Consider the following 27,408-nt stretch of genomic DNA (forward strand, 5'->3'; position numbering starts at 1 on the left):
GATATAGACATGGACTTCAAAACTAACACAAGATATCATTGAAAATGAACTTTGGATGGTAATATTCAACACATTTTAACCTACATGCTTTATTATTTCTCCCTGTAATGCCTGGACAACTTATGGCTAGCACTTATTTTTGGTGCCAGCTGACTGAAATCTGGACTAATCTTGGGTATGGGGGAAATGACAATAAAACCATCATAAATTGAATATAAAATGTTTTTCTACATGTGTCAATAACTTCAATGGCCACTTGCAGTCAGCACAAATGTCAGCCTAGAATTTTGCTCGGGGCCAGCACTGGCCTTTCCATGTCAGCTCCTCCTGCAGAGGCTGTGGGGGCCTGGGCATGCTGCTGGCTTGTTTCCTTTTAGGGGACTGGGATGAGGAAAGGTCGGGGGATTTTGTCAAAGAGATGATGTTTGAGTGACCGTGTACGTGCTGGAAGCCTCACAGACTGAAGGGCCCAGGACAGGAGTGCCCAGTGCTGGGAGGGCTGCACCTTGCTGCCCTGGTGAGAGGTGTTAAGCTGCTCCTTCGCCTCCGAGAGAGCCAAGTGCAGCACGTTAGAGCAGAAACCCTTCACTAGGCCTGGTTTGCACAGCTGCAGCACCTGGGGTTGGTGGAGTGCCCCTTTCTGCACTTGGAAATGAGCTGAGTCAGTCATGGGCCAGGCAGGGCATTCCCCACCTGTGCCCATTGTGAATTCCCTCTGCCCCGACTGTGACACGTCCCGCTCCTCAGTGACATCCCGCCCAGCCTGGAACATGGAACTCCCCGTTTCCAAGGACACGTGGCCATTGTCACCGGCACACGGCAGGACCGCTCAGACCCTTCGGCGGCTGCAGCCAGAGCGGAGGTGTCAGAGGGACAGCGAGTGTTGTTCCAGCTTTGGTGGTTCCAGCACTCGTTGTTCAAGAGGCCGATCCACACACTGAGTGGAGGTAATTATTTACAGCTCTGGGCAGAAAGGGGGGGCTCAGGGGCAAATTCACAAAGCCAGCACCACAAGAACCAGAGTGTCTTAGTATTTATACAATTGAGCAAAGAAAGGAATTAGTGTTCATTGACTGCAAGTCTCCTAGTTCTTTTCATAATTAGTATTATGTCTGCTGTTGGGTAATTTCCTCTCACTTCTCATGGTCAATAGTCTGCATGCTCAGTCTCCCCCTTATTCACAGTGAGGTTTCTGGAGTGGGTGGCCATGGTCTGCTCCTGCTGGAATGGCCTTTTACCCTGTCACAGCTGATGCAGCACAGTTGCTGTGTTGGCTTCATCAGTTTGTTCCTTTTCTCGGGGGTTCTGCCAAATGTCCTTGTGCCCATAAATCCTGCATTCTTTGTGTCCACCATCAGAGGTGCATCGTTCTTCCCAAGCCTTGCTAACCTCCCCTGTGTCGAGGTCACTGAAAGCTGTCAAGCCCTGCACCTCACCAAGGCAATTGAGCCAACAAGTAACCTGCCTTTCAAAGGCCGGGCCATCCCTTTGAGCTTGGTGGCTGCTTCTTGTTTCATGGGGGTGATCTCCCTTCTTCTTGATGAGCCTTGAAAGCCACCAAGGCCAAACATCCAGGAACACATTTTGCTAAGAAGGATTTTGCATTTTGCAGCCTTTGCAGCAGGATCAGTGTCTGTGGCAGCGGGAGCAGCCGAGGCAGAGCGGGATGGCGGAGCTGCGGGCCTGGGCAGGATCCAGCGTGTTCCGCAGGGCCCCAGCGCGCGCTGCGTCCCGCAGGGCCCCCAGCAGCACTGCCGTGCCCGTCAGGGTGACCCAGAGGCCCCAGGACCAAGAGGTGAGGGGCAGCTGTGGGGCTCTGCGGGCTGGCAGCGGGTGGGGGCTTGGCCATGGTGTTGGTGTCAGGTGCTGCTGAGCCCGCGGGACCTGTTGGGCAGGGCTGGGGCCCCACGGCTGCTCCAGGGCCCCTTGGAGGCAGCTGCCCGGGTGGGAACCACTCACAGGGATGACACACAGGAGGTGCCAGTGGATGTGGGAGGTTCTCTGGTGGATGTGGCACTCAGTGATGACACTGAGGAGGTGCCAGTGAAAGTCACATGTTCTCCATGCTGGGACACTTGGGAAATTCATGCCTGGGCATGGCTCTTGGCCAAAATGCATGGATTTCTCATTGTTCCACGTTGTACTGCACTCACCGAACATGTCAGGGTAAAGGAAACTCTCTGACAGTATTTTCTAGTATTAGGAGGATGTATTAGTATATTCCCAGCTGTGATGCCTAGTGGAGAACTCCAGCCACATGCACATCATTTTCAAAGCTTTTCCACTCTTTGATACAGTTTTAGCAAACATAGAAATTAACCTTAATTGGTTCTAAAGTACAATTCCACTAAGTAATATGCTATCCTCTATTTGGGATTGATGTCTCCTTTCTCATGCTAATTAGTCCACATTTTCCAGTCCATTTATCATACCTTTTTAGATTTTATCTCAGCCAATTGTGCCTTCAGAATGAAGCAGTTGGATGGCAGTAGTTGTTTTTGTTAAAAAATGTACTTAGGCTGAAAAACATTTTAGAGATTTTTAAGTTCTACTGGAATGTGACACTTTCTGTACTAAATTATGAGATCAGCCAAGTAACCCAAATTTGGTATATCTGACTTACCGAGGAGAAACTCTTTCCTCTTCACATCTATGAAGAATTGCATCTAGAGCTGAGGAAAAGAGAAAGGGTTTTCATGCCTCTTGAGAGTCGAAATTCACCTCATGCAGATGAAATTCTTCTTGGAGCTGACTCTACGATGTACTTCCATAGTGCCAGATAAATCCCAGTGTTGGGTCCTGCTCTGAATTCTTAATCTTTTTGTGAACCACTCTCACCTGGATTGTTAGCTGAGCACTGACCAGTTCAACTGTACTCAGGCACTTGATTTCAGGGGAAGCCTGTGCCTATAAATTCCAGCAATTGGGAAAGGATGACCTGCTACTTGAAGGCTTGGCTGCATTAGAGGCTAAGTGAGGGTCGCTCTCTCAGGGCACTTTTGTAGCTGGTTGCTTTCAGAGGGAGAACTGTGTCAAAGCAGCCCTTTTGAGTGATGGAACAGCAAACCTTTGCAAGTGCAGCTCTTGTTTAAAATGAAGGGCTTAGTTAATCAGCAGTGATGGAGAGTAGGCTGAAGATTTTACAGAAAATTTCTTCTTCCTTTTAGCCAAATGCCAGCGAGGTGTCGCACAATGGAAGTGTGCAGGATGTCAAATTGTATAACCCACTTGGAGGTATGGTTGCCTTTCATATTTTGCTCAATGTCTGTAAGATTTTCACCTTGGCAATTCATTTTTGCAGCATATTTTTGGGAGAGGGAATCTCTTGTGTTCAGAGCTCTCAGCTGGAGGTGGTTTGGCCTCAGGTCAGCCTTGCAGTCTCTTGTCAGTTCATTCAGGCACTGGTTTGTTTTCCCCTGAGAAAGCCTGCCAGTCCTTCCTTGTTCCCATACTCCTTGATGGGCTGGAATTTGGAGCATGGAGGTCAAGATTTGGACCACCTTATGCACTTAAATTCACAGTTTTGGTAGCTAATGTTTTTGATTTACAATTAGATTTTGGAGTACCTAGGCATTGTGCCTATCCATAAGAATTAATTGCAAATTGAAAGAAAAAATGACTGAGAGGAAGTCGCATGGAGAATTTCCATAAAGTCATTGTGGAGAACCATGCTTTATTTAATTTTTTTGGTCTTGGTCATTAATAAGTCACTGTTATCATATTACTGTGTTGGGTTCTTTTCAAGGAAATTGGAAGGAAGGCATTGGTGTCATCTTCCCAGTGGATTCCATCACTTCCCACAAAGCACAATGTGCTTAGGGGCTGCCATTTGTTGTTAACCTGTTCTGAGTGCTGTTTCCCCAAGGAGCCTGGCTCCAGGCAGACACCAGGTGCACATTCCCCTTGCAGGCACTCCGTGGTGCTGCCTGCAGCAGTGAGCTGAGCCAGGTACAGCCAGCTGCCCTGAGAAAAACAGGCTCTCACCTGGCTGTGGCTGCAGTCACCTGCCTGCAGGGACATCTCTGCCCCTGCACATGCAGCTCTTGCTCTGCCTTAGCCTAGTGCAGAGCATTTTGAGGCAGCACCATGGTGGCTTTTTGGAGAGACAACGCTAAACTTCTGAATTCCTCATTCAGGACATTCTGTTTCACATGTGAATGAAGATTTGTGTGATTCTTGGTGGTGGTCTACATAAATCCTAAGGGAATATTTAACATTCAGTAACTGGGGTCTGAGGACTGGCAGTAGTGAGACGATTGTGGAACTTGGGGCCACTTCTACTTTGGGCTGGCACAGAGAATCTCAGGTGAGACAGCTCTGGTTGCTGATAGGGTAGAGCGTGCCTTTGCAACGTGCTCCATGCAGTATCAGTTTGGGACTGGTGTTTGTCACAGAATCAGAGAATATGTGATTTGGAAGGGATCCACAAGGACATGCAAGTGCAGCTCTGTCCCCAAGAATCCCACCAGGTACCTGTGGACCTTGTCCAAATGCTTCATGAGCTCTGCTGGACTTGGTGCCCTGAGCCCACTAAGGGAGCCTGTCCCAATGCCTGACTACCCTGTGGTGAAGAACTCTTACCTACTTTTCATCCTGATGCTTGGTTATGGTTTCAGGTAATTTTCATTAGAAGTCATTCAGGGGTATCATTTTGGGAGGTCTTTTGCTTGAATGCTGTGGGAAGTCTCTGTACCTACATCGGATTGAGCTTCTCAAAACACCAGCAGTGCCCCCACTCAATAACTGGCATGTTTACCTTGTTCTAAGTAATTGAAGTGTGTGATGTTTGTGTCATTAGGTTTGCAGGCACATATCAGAGAGGCATGGTCCAAAGAACAGGAAGTGGAGAAAGGCATTAAAAGTTTGACCTACATTGAAAGATTGAAGGAGCGTGTAAAGAAAGGTCAGTCTGTGTGTGTGTGATGGGAGAGACAAAGCTCCCGGATGTCTCACCAGGACTCAGAGAGTCTCCATCAGACACCAAGCACGAGTTCCTGGTTTCAAAGCAGTGCCTGGTGTGTCATATCCCCTCCCTCGACCTGCTGGCCACGCTTCCCCTGGTGCAGCCCAGCACACGGTTGCCTTTCTGGGCTGCCGGCACACGGTGCCAGCTCATGCCTGGCCTCTCATCCACCAGCACCTGCAAGTCCTCCCCACCTTCATCCCCAAGCGTGTCTCAGTGCCAGGGCATGTCCCAACCCCAAAGATGCAGCACTTTGCACTTGGCTTTGTTGAATCGCAGGAGGTTCCCAGGGCCCCACTTCCCAAGCTTGTCCTGGTCCTTCTGGATGGCATCCCATGCCTCTGGTGTTGGCAAACTTGCCAAGCTTGCATTTAATCCAACTGTCCATGCCATTCCTGACATAGCTCACTGCTTGAGCTTACAAACTGGGAAAATCATACAAAAGCACCATGCATAAAAGTAATTTTTCATTAATACCATCCCTCCAATATCATTCGTTTACCAGGTATTTTTAAGGATTGTTTCTTCCCAATGCTTTACTGTTTGGATTCTTACTGATCTATCAATGCTGAACAAACAGAATTTCAGCAGTCTCGGTACATCCTTTTGAATCAACTTCCTTGCCTTCTCCCAACCCCCCATTTGACAACTCTTTTTCTGTTTTTCCTTTACTGAAGTGAAAATACCAGAGCTCAGGAGAGCCCCATGCAGCTCTCCAGATCTTGTGCCTGAGAGGAAGAGAACGATGCCCACGAACCCTGCCAAATTCTTCCAGAGACTTTCCAGGACTGTTTCCCAACGACCCATCAGAGACAGGGTGATTCATTTACTGGCTCTCAAGAATTACAAGAAGCCAGAGCTACTTTCCCACTTAGAAAGAGAGGGAGTTGTGCAAAAGGACAAGGAATCTCTTGGAAAGATCCTTCAGGAGGTGAGATCCTGGAGTCGCTGCCAGCAATGCTAACTCTCAGCTGTCTTACTTCAGGGTTTCAATTAGAAACTAATGAGAGGCTTGGGAAATGCTCCTGGTTTAGATTTTTCCATCAGCTTTACCCAGTTCCCCCCAATGGCAAGCCCATGTGAGGAAAGAAAGAAACCTTCCAAACTTGGGAGGCATTGTTGTTTTTCTAGAATGGCTGGCAATGATAAATTCTTTGTAACATGCTTGCTTCTCGTGCCTTTTTGTAATCCTCTCTCTTTTCCTTGGACTCTTTAACTGCTTCATGGAGGAACTTCAGAGGGTGAAAGTCTCAACTGGATGAAACACTTAGTTGAGGTCCTTAAAATCCTGGGACAAGTTTCAGAGGAGAGAATTTTGGTAGCTGCCTAGGGCAGTATTTCACTTGAAGGGATTTGGTGGCCACTCGATGGTACTTGACTGCTGCTGGGATCTGTGGGGATTGCTTTCCAGGGGAGGGTGTTCCAGGAAAATCCTCCATGATAGAGATGGTTCCCAACTTTGAGCACAGGGGTTCTTTGTTGTCCTGTGTATCAAGTCTTCAAATTCCTTGGCACCTATTATTATTCAGTAACTTTTCCAGGTGTTTGTTTAGTTCCACTGGTATTTCTTTATCATTCCTACAATTCACATTTATGGAAGGATTCAGTGGCTGTTTCCTTCCTTTTCCATATTCCCCGTCCATGTAGGCTGTTACTGAATTATGCTATCATTAAATAGCATATCATGCAGCAATATTTCCTTTTTAGCTATGAAAGAAGGGATTATAGGATTTCAAAGCTCAGCTCCTTAGAAGGTAAGAGGTGGAAAAATCTCCTTTCCCTTTTCTTCTTGTCAATGTTTAAGGAGATTTTGAAGGAGTAGTTTCATGTTTGCAGTGTGAACTGCCTCAAGGTACTGGTTTGCATTCTGAAAGGGCTGTGTGAACAGCACTTCATCCTGAAAACTATTATTCACATTTTTCTTAACTTCGCAGCAGGTGGCATTGTTTTTGGGTATAGATGAAAAACCAGTAGGGTGAATTTGCTGAGCTCTTACACTCACAGCCTTCCTTCTCTTCCAACACAGACTTAGTTGTGCTTTTAAGAAGTAAATTCCTGATTCTGGGTATCTTGGTTACTTTTTAGCTGTTGAAGTGTAGCTCTAGGTAGGTTATCTCCCACAAGTGTTCCATAGGAACCTGTAGTTTCCTCTGAGCAAGCACTTGAGAAAGAAAAGCAGTTCTGTTTGCAGAGACAAATGCCAGCATCCTGTGGAGCTTCATGGGATGGTGAAAGCATGCCCCGTTAGAGGCCCAGGCTGTGCTCTGCCATGGCAATGCAGCTGGGTGAAACAAGAGGGTAGCCAATGTGTTCCTGAGGGTGGAAAAATATGGATTTGCCCATGGAGATGATGTTCTTCAGGTCTTACTCAAAAGATAAGGAAACAGAAAGGAAAAGCCTGGCCTCTCCTTGTATTTCAAATGGTGAAGATTGAGAGCTGTGGCATAGGGGACTTTGACTCTCAAAGCTGTGTTAAAGACCAAAAAACCTGGATCCCTGCTGCAGGGAGAGGTTTTCATAGCATCCATTTCCTCCATGCTTGCAGCACTTTGGCATTTATTTACCTCCCAATTTCTAGAGCCCAAATGGACCACACCTCTTTAATATTGTTACCTCTTACATGTCAGCTGCATTGTTCTTCACATTGAACAAAAGTCCAGGAAAACTGGTGCATGATTTCTTTTCACCTTTGCTTTAGCTTTGCAGTATCAGTTTGACATCTATAGTCTGCCTTTAGGTGAAATGAACATTTATGTTTTAAATGTCTGTCCTTAGGTAGCCAACCTGGATGCAAATGAGAATTCTTTCAGCCTGAAGGAACATTTCTTTAAAGACATCCAGGAAGATTGGCCTGGCTACACTGAAAGAGATAGACAGACATTGGAGGTGACCCTTTCTCAGTAAGTTCAGTCAGGACAACAACCATTTCAAAAAACCCTCTGGGAAATGAAGGTCTGTTTTCCCTGTGAGAAAAGAACGATAACTGTTGATAGTTTTGCTTTGTAACCTGAAATGTTGGACCATCCTTACAGAAAACCAACTCCATCTCAGAATTCCACCAGCACCAGCCAGTCACCATCTCTGGGACCTTCTGAAGGAGATACTCCACCCAGAACTGCTCAGGTATTTTGTGAATTTTTTAAACATTCTCTACTATGAATGATGTTTTATCCCACTTGCTCCTGGTGTCCAAGCTGTGATATGAAGCAGTAGTGCTCTCTTTATATTGTATGAACCTGAGGCGTGTACTTCCAATGGGATTCCTGTATAGTTTTCCAGATGGTTGCAATGTCAAAGCCTGCAACAAGCTTGCACACATGACTTGTTTCTCATGGTGCGTAGGAAACTCTGCTAAGGACAAGATGTGGACATGTTTCTGGTACCTGGCTGTGTCTGTGCAGGGTTCTTGATGATATGGCAGCTCTAGTACTTAAAACATGCACGGTCATGCCAGTGCTACTGTTTGAAGAGAAATCTAAGGGAAGTCTAGAATAAGGACAAATTCCAGTAGTAAGGCATTTGTAGGAAACTTGTTTTTCTGTCCTAAGCAGCATTTAGGCTCCCATTTTGATTCAGACTATCCCATGTGAGAGGAGGGAACTCTGAATCATCATGGAATAGCTCGGACTTGTTAGGCTTAAAATCAGAGCGTGGTCTTTTTGAAAGAATCTTGGAAAACATTGCATGAAAAGGTTAGTTTCCTAAAGATTAAAAATACTCTTTAAATAGAGGAGGGAGGACACAGCTCTGTTTTTCCCTACTCTTTTCCCAGCCACAGTAGGAAATGTTGCAGGGCCCAGCATCCTCTTAAGTCCTGCCTCCTTGCCCACAGGATTTCTGTCAGCAGGCAGGCACAGAGCTGTGTCTGGCACTCCTGTTCTGAGCTGCTGATGTGCATGGATAGGAGCAGTGTTTGCTCGGTAGTGAAGAGGCTGTGATCCAGGGTTTCCTCTGGAGAACAGCAGGAATGAGACCTGCAGCCAGACTGGGCCTTCCCTCTGTTGTTATCATGTCTGCTTTGGACACGCTGTGATCGGCACCACACCGGTGGCTCCTTGGGGCTGCTTTAGGGAATCATGTGGGTGTGTGACAGCAAGAGCTGAGTGTTTTCCTGGTGTGTCTAAGGAGAAACAGGGAGCAAGATAAAACCAACTTGAGCTCCCCATTTTGGGGAAGCCTTTGATAGAGGTGCTGAAGGGAGTGTCTTTGTCCCAAAGCCTTTGAGCTACAGACTAGGAGAAAGACTTGCTGAATACTGGGGTGAGAAAGTAGGGATGAAATAGAGAACATATTTAGCTGCAGCACTCCTTGTTTGAAAGGCTGTTTTAGGTAAGAAAGGTGTGTTTTCAACCATCGCCAGTTCAGAAATGCTGTTTGTTCAGAATGGGAGGAAAACTAATCGGGATCATCTTTGCAGAAACGGCCTCTGGATTCTGACTTTCTCAGTCCTGTGATGGGCAAGAAGCAGAGGATTGACCAAGAGCCCAGTGATGTCCAGCCAGCAGCTGGTGGCCACTCTCCTTCTTTCTTGGACCTGCCTTCCACATCCTGTTCAATTTTGAACATGTCTCCAAGTGTCAGATCCATTTCCGCTTCCACCGAAGTACAACTGAAAAATAAGGTTCTGACACATTCTGGATTCCCAGTGTCTGCCAGGGTGCAGGGGAAGACTCCCAAGTCCAAAGGTGAGTAAACAGAATGAGAGAGGGTAAAAAAATCCCATCCTTTGGATTTTTATGAAATGCTTGCCATGCTCAAAGCCAAAGAGAAGAGCAGAGAGCTCAGGACCCAGGCAGAAAAGGAGTCACACAATCCAAGTGCAAAGGGTATTAAACTGATGGACTCCTTTCAGATATGCTTCCATTTCATTTTTTTACTGGATATCTATATGTTTTTATGCCCATATCCAGCCTCTCATCCACCAGCACCTCCAAGTCCTCCCCACCTTCATCCCCAGGCGTGCCTCGGTGCCAGGGCATGTCCCAACCCCAGAGATGCAGCACTTTGCACTTGGCCTAGTTGAAACCAATGAGGTTCCCAGGGCCCCAATTCCCAAGCTTGTCCTGGTCCCTGTGGATGGCATCCCATGCCTCTGGTGCTGGCAAACTTGCTGAGAGTGCACATATTCCCACTGTCCATGCCATTCTTGACATAGCCAACGCTTGAGCTTACAAACTGGGGAAATCATATAAAAGCACCATGCATAAAAAGAAGTTTTCATTAAAACCTCCCATCCAGTATCACTCCTTTACCAGGCATTTTACTAACTGTTTCTTTTTAATGCTTTACTATTTGGATTCTTTTATATTTGTAAATGCCCAGCCAATGGAGGTTCAACATTCTTGGTGCATCCTTTGGAATCAACTACCTTGCCTTCTGCAAACCTGCAATTTGAACTCTCTGTTTCTGGTTTTCCCTCACTTTAGGAGAAGAAGCAGAGGTCAGAGGAGCCCAACAAAACAATCCAGGTCCTGTGCCTGAGAAGAAGAGGATGGTGCCTATGAGACTTGCAGACATCGACTGGAGCGGCTGCGCTGCTGTTTACGGCCGACCCTACAGGGACAGGGTGATTCATCTGCTTGCTCTGAGGGATTACAAGGAGCCAGAGTTACTTGCTCGGCTGCAGAGAGATGGAGTCAGGCCAAAGGACAAGGATTCCCTTGGAAAGATCCTTCAGCAGGTGAGATCATGGAGCTTGTACTACCAATTCTTCCATCATGCTGTTCTGCTGTTCATAATTTTACTACTTCCTCACCTGTTCAAATTAGAGACTTTCCCAATACTCCTTCAAGGTAAGTTCCACTGGTATTTCTTCCTGATAGGCTTTCATCAGAGGCACACCCATGGAAAGATGCAGTAGCTCCTTCTTTCCTTTTTAAATATTCCCCATGCACCTGAATGGTGCTGTTGCTGAATTATGCAAGCATTATTATATTAAATTGGATTATTTCCTCTTTAGCTAAGAAAATAGTTTTGGAGCCTAGGCAAAGGACTCAAATTCAACGTCGATACAGTTTTAGTTGATCCCACAGTGACTTTTAAGAACTCATTCCCTGAACCTGCAAAGTTTGTTGCTGTGTTTGCCCAGGGTAGTGGCAGGGCTTTTTCACGCTGCAGACATTCACAACATAATGAGAGCCATGTTCTGCCATCCCAGCTGAAGTAGCTCCTTTAGATTTCTATAGTTTGCATATAGGTATAATGAAGATTTGTTTTCCTAAACGTCTGCCTGTAGGTAGCCAACGTGAATGCAAAGGAGAATTCCTTTAGTCTGAAGGAACATCTGTTTCAAACCCTTCAGAGTGATTGGCCTGGCTACAGTAAAATCGAAAGAAAGAGTTTGAAGTCAATACTTTCTAGGTAAGTTCAGTCTCTTGGGGAAGGAAAAGAGCCTTTTTAGAAAAAAAGCCCTGGGAAATGAAGCCTAGATTCTTAGAATATGCTGCACCAGCAGAGGCCCATCAGGGTCATGGAATCCAACTCCTGGCCCTGCACAGACACCACGAGAATCACACCCTGTGCCCAAGAGAGTTGTCCAAACTGTTCTTGAGCCCTTGCTGCAGTGACCACTGGCCTGGGGAGCCTGTTGCAGTGCTCAAGCACCCTCTGGGCCATGAATGTTTTCCTGATGTCCTGCCTAAAGTTCCCTCAACTCTGCTTCATGTTTTTTCCTTGAGTCCTGACACTGAAGGTCTGTTTTCCCTGCAAGGAAAGAACTATGACAGTTGATATTTAGGCTTTGTAACATGAACTCTTGGACCATCCATACAGAAAATCAGCTCCATCTCAGAACCCCACCAGCAGCAGCCAAGCAACGTCTCCAAGGCCTTCTGAGACAGATGCTCCAGCAAGACCTGCTCAGGTATTTTGTGCATTTTTAATATTCTGCATTGTATAGTAAATTTTAGCAGACTTGCTGGTGATGTAGAAGCTGTGATGGGAATGTGCAGGATCAGGCCTAGGCATGTTTTGCCACACACTGCTGTGACCTCAAGGTTATGATAAGAAGAGAGGATCCAGCAGGGGTGGAGCAGCATTGTCCTGATCCAACTTTCTGCTCTGCCTGGAGACTTGAGCTCAGTCCCCACCCTCAACTCATTCCCTGGAGAAGGGCTCAAATGGCTGGCTCTGCTTGTGTGACAGAACTGCATGAGAAATCTCCTGTGCATAAGAGGCTGCACCAGGCTGGGGCAGATGGAACCCTCTTGCTATCTTCTCCCTCTGTCTCTCTGTCACTCTCATTGTTGACCCCAGCTCTGCACTATCCACATGGCTGGACAAAACACAGCACCTACAGAATGGTGCTATTCCCTCACTCCCTCCTCTGCCTTAATTTCTCTCCTCCCTCCCTCTGCCTGGGCACAGCACGGCTGTCCTGTTCTACTCCATCCCCGGCCCTGAGGTTTGCTGTGCCTGTGGGGAGCTTGTGGCCGTGTGTTGTGGCTCGTGAGGCAGCACCTTTGAGAAGCTCCTTGGGAGGAGCTGAGAGATGACTGAAGGGCCCTGAGCAACAGCAAGGGCTCCTTGGTAACCACTTGTGAAACTCTCTTGTACAAGTTTAAAGGCTTGTTAGCCAACAGCTTTTGAGTCTGCGGAGTGGGTGAGCCTGCTGGATTTAAGACAGCTGTACCTAAATGCACAAAAGTTTCTGGACATGTGACTGGTGTCTGTGTTCATCCTGATGAGAATTCACAACCAACCACAACATCCTGTACTCATGGGTTGTAATAGTGAAGCATTAATCTTGTTTTTAATGCATAAAACTCCAAAACAGCCAGGTTCCTCTGTAATAAATTATGTGGGTGTTTGATAGCAAAAGCTGAGTCTTTTCCTGGTGTGTGCAAGCAGTAATTGGGACCTAGACAAAAGTTACCTGGCATCCCCATTTTGGGGAAGCTTTGCTGGAGCTGCTGAAGGGAGCGTCTACTTCCCAAAGCCTTTTAGCAGTAGACTTGGAGAAGGTCTTGCTAAGTGCTAAGATGAGAAAGTAGGAATGCAGAAGAGCAGATATTTACCTGCAGGTCTTCCAGGTTTGACAGTTATTTTTAATTAAAAATAGTGCATTTTAAAACTTTGCCAATTCACAGATGCTGCTTTTTTAGAATGGAGAGCAAAACCTGATTGTGATCATAGAAGAATGAATTATTTTGTTGTTGTTGCAGATACGGCCTTGGGCTTCTGGCTTTATCAGTCCTGTCAGGAGCAAGAAGCAGAGAACTGAGCAGTAGCCCAGTTACATCCAGGCAGCAGCTGGTGGCCACTCTTCTTCCTGGGTGCTGGCTTTAACATTCCATTCTATGGGGATGTCAAAGCCATCCCTGTAGAATGGGATGTCAAAGCCAGCACCCTGTCTCCAAGTCTGGGCTCCATTTCCCCTGCACCCTTTAGGTTCAAGAAAAAGACAAATGTTGGAGTTCTAGAATGCCAGCAGTTGTGTAGAGGACTAGCATGTCCAAAAAGATGTGAAGAGAGCTGGGGAGGCTGAAGCAGTAGTGTCCCTTGGATTTCAATGAAGGTATTAATGTGCTGCTTTTCCCAACTCCAGAGTGGACAATGATGGAGTAAAATTTGATTATTAAGAGAAGCCTCTGCCCGAATTTTGGTGCAACCAAGACCATATTTCAGAGTTAATACTACAGATGTTGTTTACAAGTAAATGTGAACTAGGGAGCTAGAAAGGTAAAGGAGGAGATGGGCCAGGTGGGGGGAAGTGCAGAGATGAACACCGAGGTGGGTGAGGCCCGGACGGGCCCTCCCTTCCTGCAGTGCAGCTGCACAGGCTCAGCTGCAGCAGTGCTGCTGCATCCCCTCATGGCATTTGCAGGAGGGGAGGGAGAAGTGTGTGTGTGGTCTAAAGCCCTGGAAATTGCTCACAGCTTGTGTCAGGGCAGTGGTGTTGGCAGGGGCAGCCAGGCCTCCTGCAGCTCTGGGGCTCTGGGGCAGCTGCGGCCTTTGGAGCAGGCGCGGCAGGGCCCCGGCTCACATTGCTCCGGGACCACCCAAAATGTGGAAAGGCATCTGTGGTTTTCTTTTCAAAACTATCCTGCATACTACTGAGGTGTATCAGGCCTGGCATGCATCCTTGGCACAAGTTGTTGTCTGTCCTGCTACTGAATTTCAACTTGTTAGCAATTTACTGCTTGTAAATATTAATCTCAGGGTGGTTTGAAGGAATTGAAGGAAAAACTGCCTGATGTGGAGGGAGTTTTTTTCATCCAATAAGAACCAGACCTTAAGGCCTAGAGGAGCAGAAGCATTGGTGTGAGAGTGCTGGGAAGTGGCATCTATTATTCTCATTGCCACTTCATCTTGGATTTGTATCATGAGCTTGATAAACCTCACACCTGTTGATTTGAGGGAGAAGGGAATGAAGAAGGTTTGACTCCCATCGGTGGCTTTGAGCATTAATGAGTTTTGCCCTCCTGAGGAGCTGACGCGCTTTGGGTTTTTGTTGTTGTAGTTTCTGACTTGTCTAGAGTTTGTTTTTTGGTCTGCATTATAACTGCCTCAGTTTGCCATGTTCCCTCAAGAGTGGTGCTCACAGAGAAAAATAGCTCAAAAGATAAACTCAGTGTATATTTTCTGTTTTACATGAATAAAGCCAGACTGGACTAGCTGAGTGTGCCTCAAGGCTATTTTGTAGCAAAGGTCAGGCAATTCTAAACTCTGCAGAAGTGTTGGCATGCACTGATTTTCTTTTGATTTCTCCTTCATAGGGTAGCCCCAGCTACTCCGAGATGAAGAGCAGGTGCCACAGGAGCAGTAGCTCCACAAAAAGCTGTCCCACATTCAGCAATGAGTATCTGAATTTGGCAAGCAGCAAGTCCTGGAGTCCTGGCACCAGTCTTCTGCTTCAGCAAAGGATCATCTATGAGCTCCAGCTGTTTTATTTTAAAAGATGATTAGCTTTTTAGGTTTCTTCAAGTTAGTAATAAGGAGATGATTATTTGTTAAAAATGTAGGATTAGTTAGTCTACGATTAGAGACTTTAGTATTGAACTTTAGCAATAAAAAAGTTGCATTATTGTTAACTCCTTCTCTTATCATCAGTTTTATCATATTTGGAGAGTCTTTCTTCTGGTCAATTCTTCTCTTCAAGACTTAGCTCTGTCCACTGAATGAAACTTATCAGTAGAGAATGGAAGCCCAGTACCTTTATTATAAAATTGTGCACATATTAAGAAAATATTGTAGCAAATGGAATTTCTTTATGACAAGAATAAGCCTGTTTTCTGATTTACTTGTTAATTTAAAATCTTTGCCTTAAGGGATGGAAAGGGTAGAGGACAACCTCCACCCCAAATGACCTTGTTGTGGAGGGTTGCAGAGGAGTGCCCATGGGCTGCTCTAAGCTGTCAGCTGAAGCAGCTCCCAGGACTGCTGGCAGATCATGGCCTCACCTTGTCATGAGCCGGGGAAGATCCAGATCTCTGTAAGGGTTTTGTAAAAGACATGGAAAAGCGTTGGAGGCAAGGTACATCAATTGGTTTAAAAAGAGAAATTCCGTTCAAGTGTCCCTTCAGGATCGCTATCAGTTTTGTAGATTTCTCCAAACTAGTCAGTCACAACCTGTCTTTCTAGAGAGACACAGATGTTGATTCCTGCACAGACCAATGGGGACTTTGATGTCTAGTTCTTTTCCTAAATTTCCTGCCATTTATTTATTCAGCTGAAAAAGAGGACATGTTAGCAACAAGACCATAATCTTCTCTTGGGAAAGGATATGAAATTGTCTGAGGGAGGATAATATTTGGGAACACTCAAAGGTGGCTGGGAATGCCCCTTTCTTCCTTGCAGAGTATTCTACAAATTCCTCCATTGTCCCCAAGACAACGATATTGAGTCCCTGTATGTGAGAGCCCTTGGGGTGTTTTGTGATTGAACACCTGAGCCGTTGTTGCCCTTCTGTTCTCCTTCAAGCCAAGTTCAAGAAATGTCACCTCCTAAACCCTGAGACTTGGGTCCATTTTTGCCTGGCTCAAATATACAAATATATACAAATTTGTATATATATACAAATATAAATATGCATTTACAAATGTATATATATAAATGTAACTATACACAGGTATAAGTGCAACTGTGCACATCTATAACTACACCAACACATCTAAAGCTATAACGATATACATCTAAAACAAAAAAAAAATTAACTGTACAGATCTCTACCTATATAGATAAATATAATTACATAAATCTATAAATACAACTACCTAGATAAATAAACATAACTATGCGCATCTATAAATATAACTAGAGACAGAGGAATTCTACCTGCCCGATGGTCACAGCCTCTCCCTCTGTCTCTTCCTGCCACACAGGGCAGCCCTCCTGCAGAGGTCAATCACACAGGATCTGGGAAGCAAAGGAAACACTGAGTCAATATTGGCCCTTGTGCACGTGTTCCTTGAGCACCAATTGTCCTTCTATGAGGGACTGTCAAAGATGGCCCGAAAGGCAAACTCTCACTTGGCAATTTGAAGCCTGCTCTTTAAAGAACAGGGATCCTTCCAAGTGTTCAAAACTGAATTGTGTAAAGCATTTAAGTATCCTGATAAAGTCTCAGCAAAGGCTTGAGCTTGAAACACAGACAGTCTCAGTGACAGAGAGACCTCAGTCCTCACTGAAGTGGCCGAAGCTGAAGCTGCTGGGAGCTGAGTTATGAACCAAACTGGGACACCCAGCTTGGTGACACAACTGCCACAAGGTCAGCTTTATTCCCTGCTCTCTTGCCACAGCAGTGGACTCAGTGTCAGAGCCTCTGGAGAAGCGTGGAGGGCAGGGCTCGGGGAGGCTGTGGCAGTGCAGGATTTGAACTAAAGGCACCAGGCAGCACCAGCCCTGCAGACAGGAACTCAACTCTGCTCATCTCCCTTGCTGCCAGAGGCAGGCTCAGAGCAGCCATCTCACACCTCTCTAAACCAATGGGGGCTCTGTCCTTACCAAGCTCCTCAGGCTCTGGCAAACTGTTCCTCTCAGTGCCAGATGAGGCTTCCTCTGCTGCAGCCTGGTTCACAGGCTCGCCTCCAGAAGACTTAGGCACAACATTAATATTGCCCTTGAAAGAACAATGGAAAGAAAGAAAACTCAAGATCATTTGGTATTTTCTTGGAATCATATCAGGGATACAGTTTCTCTTCTTCTCCATGTAAGCTCTCAGCTCAGCCTCTTACTTTCCCCTCCAATGGAGTTACCTGTGCAGAGAGAGACCTTTCAGGCAGGGATCTCCCGGATCATTTGCTCAATGGCAAAGCCAAGATCCACTGGTGACTGCTCTTCCCCAGGTGTGTTCTGTGTGGAGCTGGACACTGTCAATGCTGCACAACCAGCACTGCCAGCTGGAGTGCTGGACGCTAAAGTGCCTGGGGTGGCTGCAAGAATCCAAACATATTGGTCAGGCTCCACAATGTGGCTCTAGGACACAGATCTCTATTGCTGCCTTGGATCAAACATCACAGGAAGCATGCAGGAAAAAAAACAGGCAGAGAATTTTTTGGCCTTCTAGGTTCCTCTTCCTAATAGGCTTGACAATTTCTGGCTGAGAATGACAGAGCCTTGTGGAAAAATACTTCAAACGTCACTTTTCATTACGTTTTGGAAAAACAAGGCTACAACTCTTTTCCTGCCTCGTGGGTTGAAGGCTGGGGGCTGCTGCTCCCTGTGGAGCTGCTGGAAGCTGCAGGGCTGGACCCTGAGCACCTCCCGCTGGGCGGGCGGTGGCCGTTCCCCGTAGAGCTCCTGGAAGCGGCTCGGCCCCTCCCGCCGGGCCGGCACTGGCTGGTCCCTGTGCAGCAGCAGGAAGCCGCAGGGCGGGCACCGGGCGAGCAGCGGCCGCTCCCGGGGCAGCGACTGGAAGCGCCTGCACCGGTCCCGCCCGTCCGGCAGCGGCCGCGCCCCGGGGAGCTGCCGGGAGCCGCAGGGCGGGTGCCTGCGGCCCTCCCGGCCCGCCGCCGGCCGCCGCCTGTCGGCCGCGCTCCGGCGCCTGACGCGGAGCAGGAGGTCGGGGCGGTCGCGGCGGAAGCAGGGGCTGCTGTAGTGCAGCCAGCCCCCGGCATCGCCCGGCGCAGCCGTGCCGAGCCAGCCCGGCACCTTGCGGAAGCTGTAGCGGTAGAGCTGGTGGACGAAGCTGCGGAACTGCGCGGCCCTGAAGGGGCGCGGCACCGGACCCGCCCCAGTGCCACCGCCCCCGCGGGCGGGACCCGGGCTGAGCAGCTCCCGCTCAGAGAGGGAGCGGTCGACGAGCAGCCCCTGGGCCCGGCTGTCCCAGCGCACGGAGCGGACGCGGGGGCTGTTCACCAGGCACCACAGCTTGGCGGGGCGGCTCCTGGGGCTGGCCGGGCTCCGCACGGCACGGCAGGGAAGGGCAGGTTACAGCAGGACTCGGCGGGCAAGGCAGGCAGGGAGGGCAGGGCAGGGCACTGAGAGCAGCGGCGGGCTCTGTCCCTGCGCTGCATCCCGTGCCTGGGTCACCATCGGTGACAGGGAGGAAGGACATTGCTCTGTCTTGCCTGGGGAAAGGATGAAAAGGGGGCATTAGAAAACATTCATTTGGTCTCCTTTTCAGCAGACTGGCTCTTTTTATCTCACCAGGTCTGCCTGTCTTTGGCAGAGTTGGCACATTTCTCATGATTTGGAGTCAGCTACAGCAGCAGGAAGGGGCAGCAATTTTGTCTGCATTGTCATCCAAGCTAAAGTGCTGGCCCATGGGTGGATGTTGCTTTACCCAAGGAATACAGATAAACACGAATAGATTCTAGACAAAACAAGGGATTCAGGGTACTTGCGGTTCAGTTGTTTTGGTTTAACTATCAGCTTGTCTACAGGAACAAATCAGCTGTGAATACTAAAAGTTCTTAGCAGAGACTTTTTTTTCTGGGCCTGTGCAATGCTCTAAATTTATTTTTGTCCCCTACCACAATATTTCCTGTAAGTTGACCAGACTGCATCACAGAAACTCCAGGCAGAAAATTGATGAACATCAAAAATCCATGGCTAAAGCCTCTCCCTCAGCTCTGGAGCCACCACACAAGCTGTTGATACAGCCTTTTGTAAGGAAGGGGCATGGTACCACCACAGTGATGTTTCCATAACCAAGGTGCAGATGTGAGATGAATGGCCAAGATGAAGGCCAAGATGAAGGAGTGCCTCAAGAGTAAAGTAAACTGCAAATCACCAGGAAAAGAAAGAAAAAATACCCAGGTATGTTCATGCACAGGCACGCACACTGATATTTCTCAAGGGGGACTGGTTTGATAAAAATTATGACCTTTTTTCCTCTACCCTATTTTGTTTTCCAGTACTAAAAACATTGCAAGTGCCTGAGGCGTAAGTCAGAGCAAGCCTCCATTATCACTGCAGAGACTTGGCAGCTTTGCTCATTAGGCTTCCTAGGATCTGACTGAGTGACCTTGTTTGGTGGGAAGGCACAGATGGAGTCTGGCAGTAAATCTTGTTCATGTAGCAAGGATTCCTGCTGCTGGATGAGGTTTGCACCTCGTACGAGCGTTTCTAGCCCCAGTAAACAACCACTGTTCCCTCCTCCCACTGTCAGCCCCTTATTTCATGCCACCAGGTACTCCAGCACTTCTTTTTACTGTCAATTACCAAAAATAAAGAGAACATCTCGCTGTGAGTGTAGGATGATCTTTCTCTCAAAGGCAGTCATGCACCTCACTTCTAGAGAAGCTGATGTTTGCTTTTAAATTTGGTTGTGTTACCTGATAGACCCTAAGGCTTTCTTCTGCTGTGAGTCTGTTCCTGAGCTTGAGAAATAATTCTATGATAGGAATGCAGTTTTTTACTAAAGTCATACTCACACAGTTTACAATACAATATAAATAACTAATATATAAGTAATAAATAAAAGGTTTATCTATCAGCCAATTTTAAATGGTCTAAAATTTCAGGATGTAGCCTATTTAGTTTCAGTGAGAAAATAAAAAGCTGCTTTTAAAGTTCATTCAGCTTCTAAAGGGCAATGCTAAAAATGTGACACCACCTTGGTTCAGTGAATGCCTTTGGGTAAAAGAAGAGGGATACAAGAGTAACTGAAATATTTAAGTAAAATTCAGTGTTGTGACCCTGAACACCAGGACAAAATTCACATTGTATAAGCCATATTTCTAAGTGCAATAAACCATATCTATAAGTGATATTTTCTAAGTGTTTTGCACTGCTGAAGTACAGTGGCAAAGCTGAGAGTGGTTAGGGACTCCCATTTTTCAGTTCTGCCTTCAGATTTATTTACTAAGTTCCCCATCCAAAGGCAGATGTGAAGACATCATTCCAAAGCAACAGCTTTGCAGATTTTGAAATGATATTCCATCCTGCTTTGCAGATGAAAGAATCAAGCTTGACATCAGAAACCGGGATGGATTTCTAGTGTCTCTTCCCTGACCACTTGGTTCTACAGGCTAGTTCAGGGCTCCCGCACAAAGAATTCTGAGCCTGACTCCAAGGAAAAGCAGCTTTCTGCTGCCTGTGCCTGTCCCTGCAGGAGGGGCTGCTGCAGGGTGCTCTGCAGCACCTGGTGACTTGGATTGCTGAGAAGGAAGGAAGGGAACAGACAGAAGCCACCACATGGCTTTTACTGCTGCCTTTGCACCCCTCATCCCTCTTCTAAAAGCCAGCAAGGCTCTGCAATGGAAAGCCAGCACTGCTCACAGCCCTACTGAGGCTTATAGTGCCTGCTTGTTTGTTTTTAAACACGATAATTTATCTTATCCCATGGGTGTTTCTGCCAAGTTCTTGTTGCTTCCAAGGTTCCAACACTTTATTATTTAAAACTCCTCTGTGCTGCTTGCTCCTGTAGGGATTATGAAAAGAAATTAAATTTAGGGCACCAAAGATCATCACAGGCAGAGGAATAAAACCTCCCTGCAAGCTTAATTAAGACAAGAAGATGGGCTGATAACAGATAATATTTTGCTAACTAGTCACCAAAGGTAGGAGAAGGTAGGCCTGCAGAAAAGGACACACTATTACTATTAAAAAATGCATAATATTACAATATAATAATTATATTATATTATATTATATTATATTATATTATATTATATTATATACTATTATTATTAAAATCTTTAAGTTGCATAGAAGGTGATGTCCAGGTACTGATACAACAGGAATGGGAAAGGCTTCTCAGGGTCTGATGGGAAAGAAATGAGCAGAGTGTGTTAAACAGACAAATGGGACAGAGGAAGATGTTCTAGGCAGAAATATGCTGGAAATATTTTGAAGCAGAGTCCTGGCAAAGTGTTTTCAACGTTGTTGTTAATAAGGTTTGAATAACACTGGTGTATCTTGACCTTGGCTTCGGGCTTTCAAGCAAGTGAAATTATGTGCTGGTATGATCCATGACTTCAGAGAGGTGTCCCTTTCCTGTGCCTGTGCTAGGGGTCTAAAAAGTCACCTAATCTATGTTGCTTGCTCCTTTGAAACGACTCAGTAGTGTAAGAGATAACTACATCTGTTTTCAGACAATAAAACTTTATATAATTCCTTGGGAAAAATCCTCCCTCAGTGTGTGCATGTAGATAATCTGCACACTTCACAGGAAATATATGCTGGTCAGCATAAGTTCTGTAAATTTAATAATAATAATTAAAAATGTAGGCAAATATATTTTAGCTTTGCCTTTTCCTCAGTGAGGACTAATTGGGATTTGCATGTTATGAAGACTTTTTAAAGATGTGAGCTGATATTTGTGCCAATTTTGCACGCTGGATTTCACAATCAGATTGATTCTTTCTGAGATTGGTAGGTCAGGATTGTCAAGCCCTTCCTTCCACTTGTCCTTGTTCACTGGAGCTATTTTCTTGTGAGAGTGGCTCTGTATTGCAGGGATCAGAGCATTCCTTGCACTGCACTACCATTTCTGCAGGTGCCTGCAGCAATGAAGGAGCAAGCCTTGGCAATTCTCCCTGGTAAGAGTCTGTTCTCATGGGTAAATGACACAGCCATGGAAGTGGAGCCTCAGATTGCTCCTGCATCTCTGCAGACACACTTGCAGAGAAAATATTCTGGTCCTAGGAAAACACCATTCCCTTCAGCTGGCAGGCTCTGCAATGAAAGCCTGGGGGAGCTGCAAGAAGTGAAATTCAGATTGCCTTCATTTTATCAAAATATTTATCAAAATAAAACTACTTTTTTTTCCCCTGCAGAAAATTCATGTTTCCATTGCTAGTTGATTTTACCCAATTCATCCTAAACCATGCAGATTTTTTTGGTGAGGTGTTGTTTTTCGTTACATGCAAATGCAATTTCCCCTGAATAAAAATTCTCCATTTGTACTGTACTATTATTGTTGGGTTTTTTACCTAACTTGCTAAATTTATAAATGGAAACCTTCAGCAATGAATAAACTATTCTCAGACAAAAAAAAATACCTAATGCAAGTGCTGTACTTTTTATCTCTATGTTGAGTTTCTCTATTGAGCTGTACTTGACAAATACTTGAATTACTGAGATGTTGGTTTTTCAAACACCAAAACAAATTTGCCACTGATTATGGCCACCTGGAAATGTCCTGGAGAAACATTTTGCTTCACAAGGCTGGATTTGCTGCTAACAGTACAAACTTATTTCCTGTTTATTTGTTGAAATAACTGTGCTTATTTCTGTAAATTTGGACTAGGACTAGTTTATTTCACATCACTAATGGGTAGCTCACAAAATAGCCATTAAAAGTTTTCAGATTATTAAAAATACTGAAGGGGAAATAAAAATTTATCACTACATCATTAATTTAACCATAATTCTTTACCTTCCTATAGGCCAATGTCAACACCTTTAAAGCAAGCTCTGAAGGCAAAGTCAATGAGTTGTGTTTTGGAAGGTTTCTGATTTAATTTAAATCCATGCAAATCCAGTGTAACACCATTCAAGTGTATCAATAATTGAAAAAACGTTCCACTGAAATTAGTTTTATATGTGGGGGAAATACTTTTTTTTTTTTTTTTACAAAACTAGTCATCCTTTAAAAAAGCCCAGACAAGAAGAACAATGGTCTGATTTTCATGGGAAATTTTAACAAAAAGTGATGTAATATTACTTCTCTGTATTCTCATATGGTATATAAAATAATCCTACAGGAATCTGGAGCTTTTTAATGACTGGCAACAGCTCCAATATCCTTGATATGTGTCATGGCATGGATTATTGCTCAAATCAATGCGCAGCAATTTCCAGTCAAGGGAAACAACTGTCCATTGGTTTGCTCTGATACATTTTCAGAGTATCCCTACAGCCTCCCATGGATGTGCAGCTGCTCAGTTACAGCTTAATTGCATGACCCCGTAGGCTGACACCCAAGGAGTGCTCGTGGTAGGTGGTGACATTCAGAACAAAGCAAAAAAGCAAATACAGTGAAGACTGCAGTTCACACAGGAAGGGAAAGCAGACCATGTGAAAAGAAAGATGTCATTCTATCATACAGTTGTCACACATGTTCTTGTTTACAAATCTCTAGGGTGTGTGTGTGGCCCTAAAATGCCCACTCTGCCCCATCAACTTATCTGAAGACACACAAAAACACTGTTCGTTTCTTATCTACAGGAGAAAGAATAAACCAGAAGAGAAGAAAACAACCAGTATCTTTCTCACCAAAGCTCCTGGAGAATCTCCTTGTTAAAACCAAGCAAACACCTTTCAGCAAGGCTAGTGTGCTAGACAGCATCACCAGCCACTGGGGAAATTGGAAGGCACCTTCAATCTTCTGGATATTCCATATTTGGGAATATCTACTGCAACAGAAACTGGCCAAAAGCAGCAATTTTATGGCAGGTATTCAGACCTCACCATACGCTACCAAATACACCTGGTCCAGGGAATAATCCTTTTTGTCACACATAATTGTATTGTGGAGTTACAGGAAATTGGTTGGACAGAGAATTTCTACCCAGCTCCCAGCTCTGTCTCCTATGATGCTTCAAATCAGGTTTAATTATTCCTTTTTTTTTTTTTTTTCCTGGCAGGATGTTGTGATGGTTTTATGCCAAAAGGTTTGAAGAAAACTCACTTTTAATGCAGCATTTATGGCATGGCTTTTAGATATTTTACTGTTTACTTGAAACAATATTTGGACATTTTGTTATCCACTTTGGAAAACTATTTTATATACATTTCACAGTACATCCATCTTAAGGAATGTCTTAAAGAAATTACTGTAACTTAAGGAGCCAACAAACAATAGATATAAAAATGATGTGTACATAAATAAGACAATGGAGAGCTTAGAAAATAATTCCATCAGTCTATATCATCTTTTTCCAGACCAATGTTTTAAAAGAGCAGCACCTTTTTCTTTGTGACAAGGCTTTTCTCCGTGCCTAATAAGATTCTTCTATGTCCTAGGAGTAACCCATGCAATTTGAAGAAACAGGTGAAAGACAAAAAGATAATATAATGAAAGTCATAGACTGACAGGGAAAGAAAGAGTCTGTAAAGCAGAGTTGTCATATTACCATAATTTCTGTCACTGATCTAATATAGAACATGGTTCTTCAAAATATTCACCACATTTTCAGTACATGAGCCAATCCTTCTTTCTTAGGAAATGTGTTTATTGCTTGTGTAGTTACTAAGATTCAAGCACACACTTCAGATGCTTTCCTAAGTGAGATTACAGTAGGAAACAGTAGATTCTAGAGATCTTGCTTCAAGTGTTTCCACTTCTAATTATACCTCCACTCCCTCTCTTCAGAAACCATTATTATTCAGTAATAAATTCCTCCAGAGATTTCTTGGAGGGTTTTTTAAGGATAAATGCTATAGAAGGGCAGATGTGTGCCATGTCAGCTGGCTGTAAAAGCATTGCTGGCAGGAACTGAAGTTTAGAACAAGAACTGCATCCTCACATATCACAGGAGAAGACAACGTTTTTGGTATCTGGGCAAGTTCATTTTAAAACTGAGGAAGCTGTTTATGTAAAAAGCACTAAAATACTATAAGTGACCACAAAACACACTTTCTCAAATTAAACATTCTGAGCTAGCTTCAGATTTAAACAAAATTTCCAACTATTGCTCTATGGAATATGACAAACTCAGTGGTGCTGACCACTTCCAGTCACCTAAGTGGTGTGGGAAAAACAGAAGGGATCAGGATTTCTTTTTCCAGGTGTCACCCCACACCCTAACTTTGCAAACTCTTCAAACTTTTTAAAATAGAAATGATAATGTGTCTTATCTATCTCCTTCTCATTCTGCAGCTAAACCAGTTTGATGATCTTACATGTTTTGGCTCTTTTCTCCTTGCTTGCAGTGTGGAAGAATGGGGATATGTGGCTTCTTTGGGGCATGGAAAGAGCTGACAGAAATGTTTCCTCTCCAGCTTGACATTATCCCTAGGAATATTCTGTTCCACATCACCTGAGGGACAAGCTGAGTGTCTCTGAGCCCCCAGGGTTTCTGTCTCCTATCAAGCACTGAGAGCACAGCTGAAATTCTGGAGCACAGGCAGCCCCAGACACCCCCACACTGCAGTTTGAGTGCTGCTGCACTTTCCTTGGGCAGGATTTGGTACCACAAGAGTGCAGAGTCTGGAAGAGAGACCTGAAGTGCTTACAGCAGGCTGCATTGCTAAACAGCCACTCACATGCCACGAGCCACTGTCTTGTGTTTCCAGTCAGCTGAAATTACAATTCCTGTGCCTGGAACACAAAGGTCTTCAGCACAAGGACAGCAGAACAATCTCACCATGTTCTGGTGGGCTTTCCACAAACCACTTGGCAGTAGCTTTATTCCTTCCTGTGCAAATGTTCAGGTTAACCTCAGCAAGCATGAGCTTTGAATACCTGCTCTGGGAGTCCATACTACCCATGGAGAAAAGGATTTCTAGTTAAAATTGCACTGTGGGCAGGACACACTCGATTTCTCTCCCTCTGTGCATGGGCTAGAGGAGATGTGGTTTGAACACTTCCAATTCTGGAAACTTACTTAGGGTCCTCAGTCAGAAATCATAAAGCCAGTCCTGAATGCTGCTATTGACAATAAAATAAAATAAAATAAAATAAAATAAAATAAAATAAAATAAAATAAAATAAAATAAAATAAAATAAAATAAAATAAAATAAAATAAAAATCAGGCTGCATGTACGTGCTGAAACGAAAGTTTGCAGTTCTGTCCAGTGACAGAGAACCATGAGAACTCTTATATCAGTTGCATTTGGACAAAGCAGAGGAACACTCCTTCCTAGTGATAGAGAAGACATTTGTAGCCTCCATCTGCTGCTGAACACACCAGCCAGGCTTTCAGCCTTTTGCTCTCTGTAGGGAGCTGGTACAAGTCAGTCACCTTGGACTGAGACAGATCAAAGGTCTCCAAGTCTGGAATCCTTTCCAGCACCCCTCAGGGACCAGCACTGAGCCAGCCAGGAGTTAACACACAGTGCTTCCAGCATGTTTGCCATTCCAGGAATCCCTTTTCTTTTGCATGAACACCCATAAACATCCACACCTGTACAGTCTGGCTCTGCCATACCCATTCAGCACTCTGCCTCGTGTTTCCCCAGCCTCTCCCTCAGCTTTTGTGGGCAAAGCACCCTGTGCACCCAGGCGTTCTGCAGAGCCACACTCTGAGCCTGCTGAGCCTGTCAAAACAACTCTGTTGTTGTGGTAGCCAAGAATATAGGGTTTTTTCTCCACTGGGAAAGTCTCAGACACACGAGGTGGTTTCTGAGTTTTAAATTGTACTGGACACAGGAGGTTTTACAGAGGGTCACCCACTACTGATTAAAGAGAACAGCTTGCCTTCTGTGCTATAATTCAATCCATTGTTCCTGTACCTCCACTTGCTAGGCCTGTTATTACCTTTTTCCCAACCCTTTTCTACAACATCCTTCTCTCTACAGATCTAATTCAACTACTTTTGCTAATGCCATTATATGATTTTCTTCTGAATAGGGAAAATGTTTTGATTAAAAACCTTGACATTATGTTCAGGATAATCTACCAACCAGTTTCTCAGATGACAGCTGATAGAAGGCAGCATGTATCTAAAGAGTTTACAATCATATCCCTGTGTTATCTTAATTAATGCAGTAAGACCTGTGCATAGAATTCACTCTCTTCATAATATATTGACAGCTGACCTCATTCCTCCATGGCATTTTTAAAATGCATTTATTGTGCTGCAGTGTGAAAACTTATAGAGAAACCCTCTATTACAGAGGAAATTCACATATTGTAATATTTACTTATAATAATTAGTCTCAAGGTGTTCTGAAAGATACAACCAAAGGAATAGAATGAGAGTCCATGAAGACAACAATTGAGTGTGCTGCAAAACATATGCTTGTGGTATTTATCATGCTTTTCATGCATGAAAGGGAAATAAAGGCCTTCTACATCAACCATTTCTGTTACTATTCCATTTTTAAAATTTGTTTTCCTCTGGCCAGTGGTTTCAGTTTGGTTAGGATAAAAAGAAACAGAAAAAGAAAGGAA

The 27,408-nt window shown here is 45.0% G+C and overlaps 1 protein-coding gene and 1 long non-coding RNA gene across 3 annotated transcripts; both read left to right on the forward strand.

The window, feature by feature from the left end:
- Positions 1 to 1,768: 1,768 nt before the first annotated feature.
- On the forward strand, positions 1,769 to 15,256 carry LOC135298432 (RNA polymerase II elongation factor ELL2-like). Its single transcript, XM_064415990.1, has 11 exons — positions 1,769 to 1,795; positions 3,168 to 3,234; positions 4,799 to 4,903; positions 5,641 to 5,894; positions 7,739 to 7,863; positions 7,996 to 8,086; positions 9,381 to 9,648; positions 10,390 to 10,643; positions 11,199 to 11,323; positions 11,735 to 11,825; positions 14,680 to 15,256. The coding sequence occupies exons 4-11, from the start codon at positions 5,709 to 5,711 to the stop codon at positions 14,863 to 14,865; spliced, it is 1,326 nt and encodes a 441-aa protein (XP_064272060.1). The 5' UTR covers positions 1,769 to 1,795; positions 3,168 to 3,234; positions 4,799 to 4,903; positions 5,641 to 5,708; the 3' UTR covers positions 14,866 to 15,256.
- Positions 15,257 to 18,336: 3,080 nt separating this feature from the next.
- On the forward strand, positions 18,337 to 27,314 carry LOC135298443 (uncharacterized). 2 transcript variants are annotated; one of them, XR_010360417.1, is made up of 4 exons: positions 18,337 to 19,162; positions 19,261 to 23,433; positions 23,519 to 23,746; positions 25,226 to 27,314. It is a non-coding gene; the product is annotated as an uncharacterized LOC135298443 (long non-coding RNA). The 2 variants fall into 2 exon arrangements; XR_010360416.1 differs by having other exon boundaries at positions 23,519 to 27,314.
- Positions 27,315 to 27,408: the final 94 nt, after the last annotated feature.

This window comes from Passer domesticus, chromosome 4, assembly GCF_036417665.1.
Source record: "Passer domesticus isolate bPasDom1 chromosome 4, bPasDom1.hap1, whole genome shotgun sequence".
NCBI lineage: Eukaryota > Metazoa > Chordata > Aves > Passeriformes > Passeridae > Passer > Passer domesticus.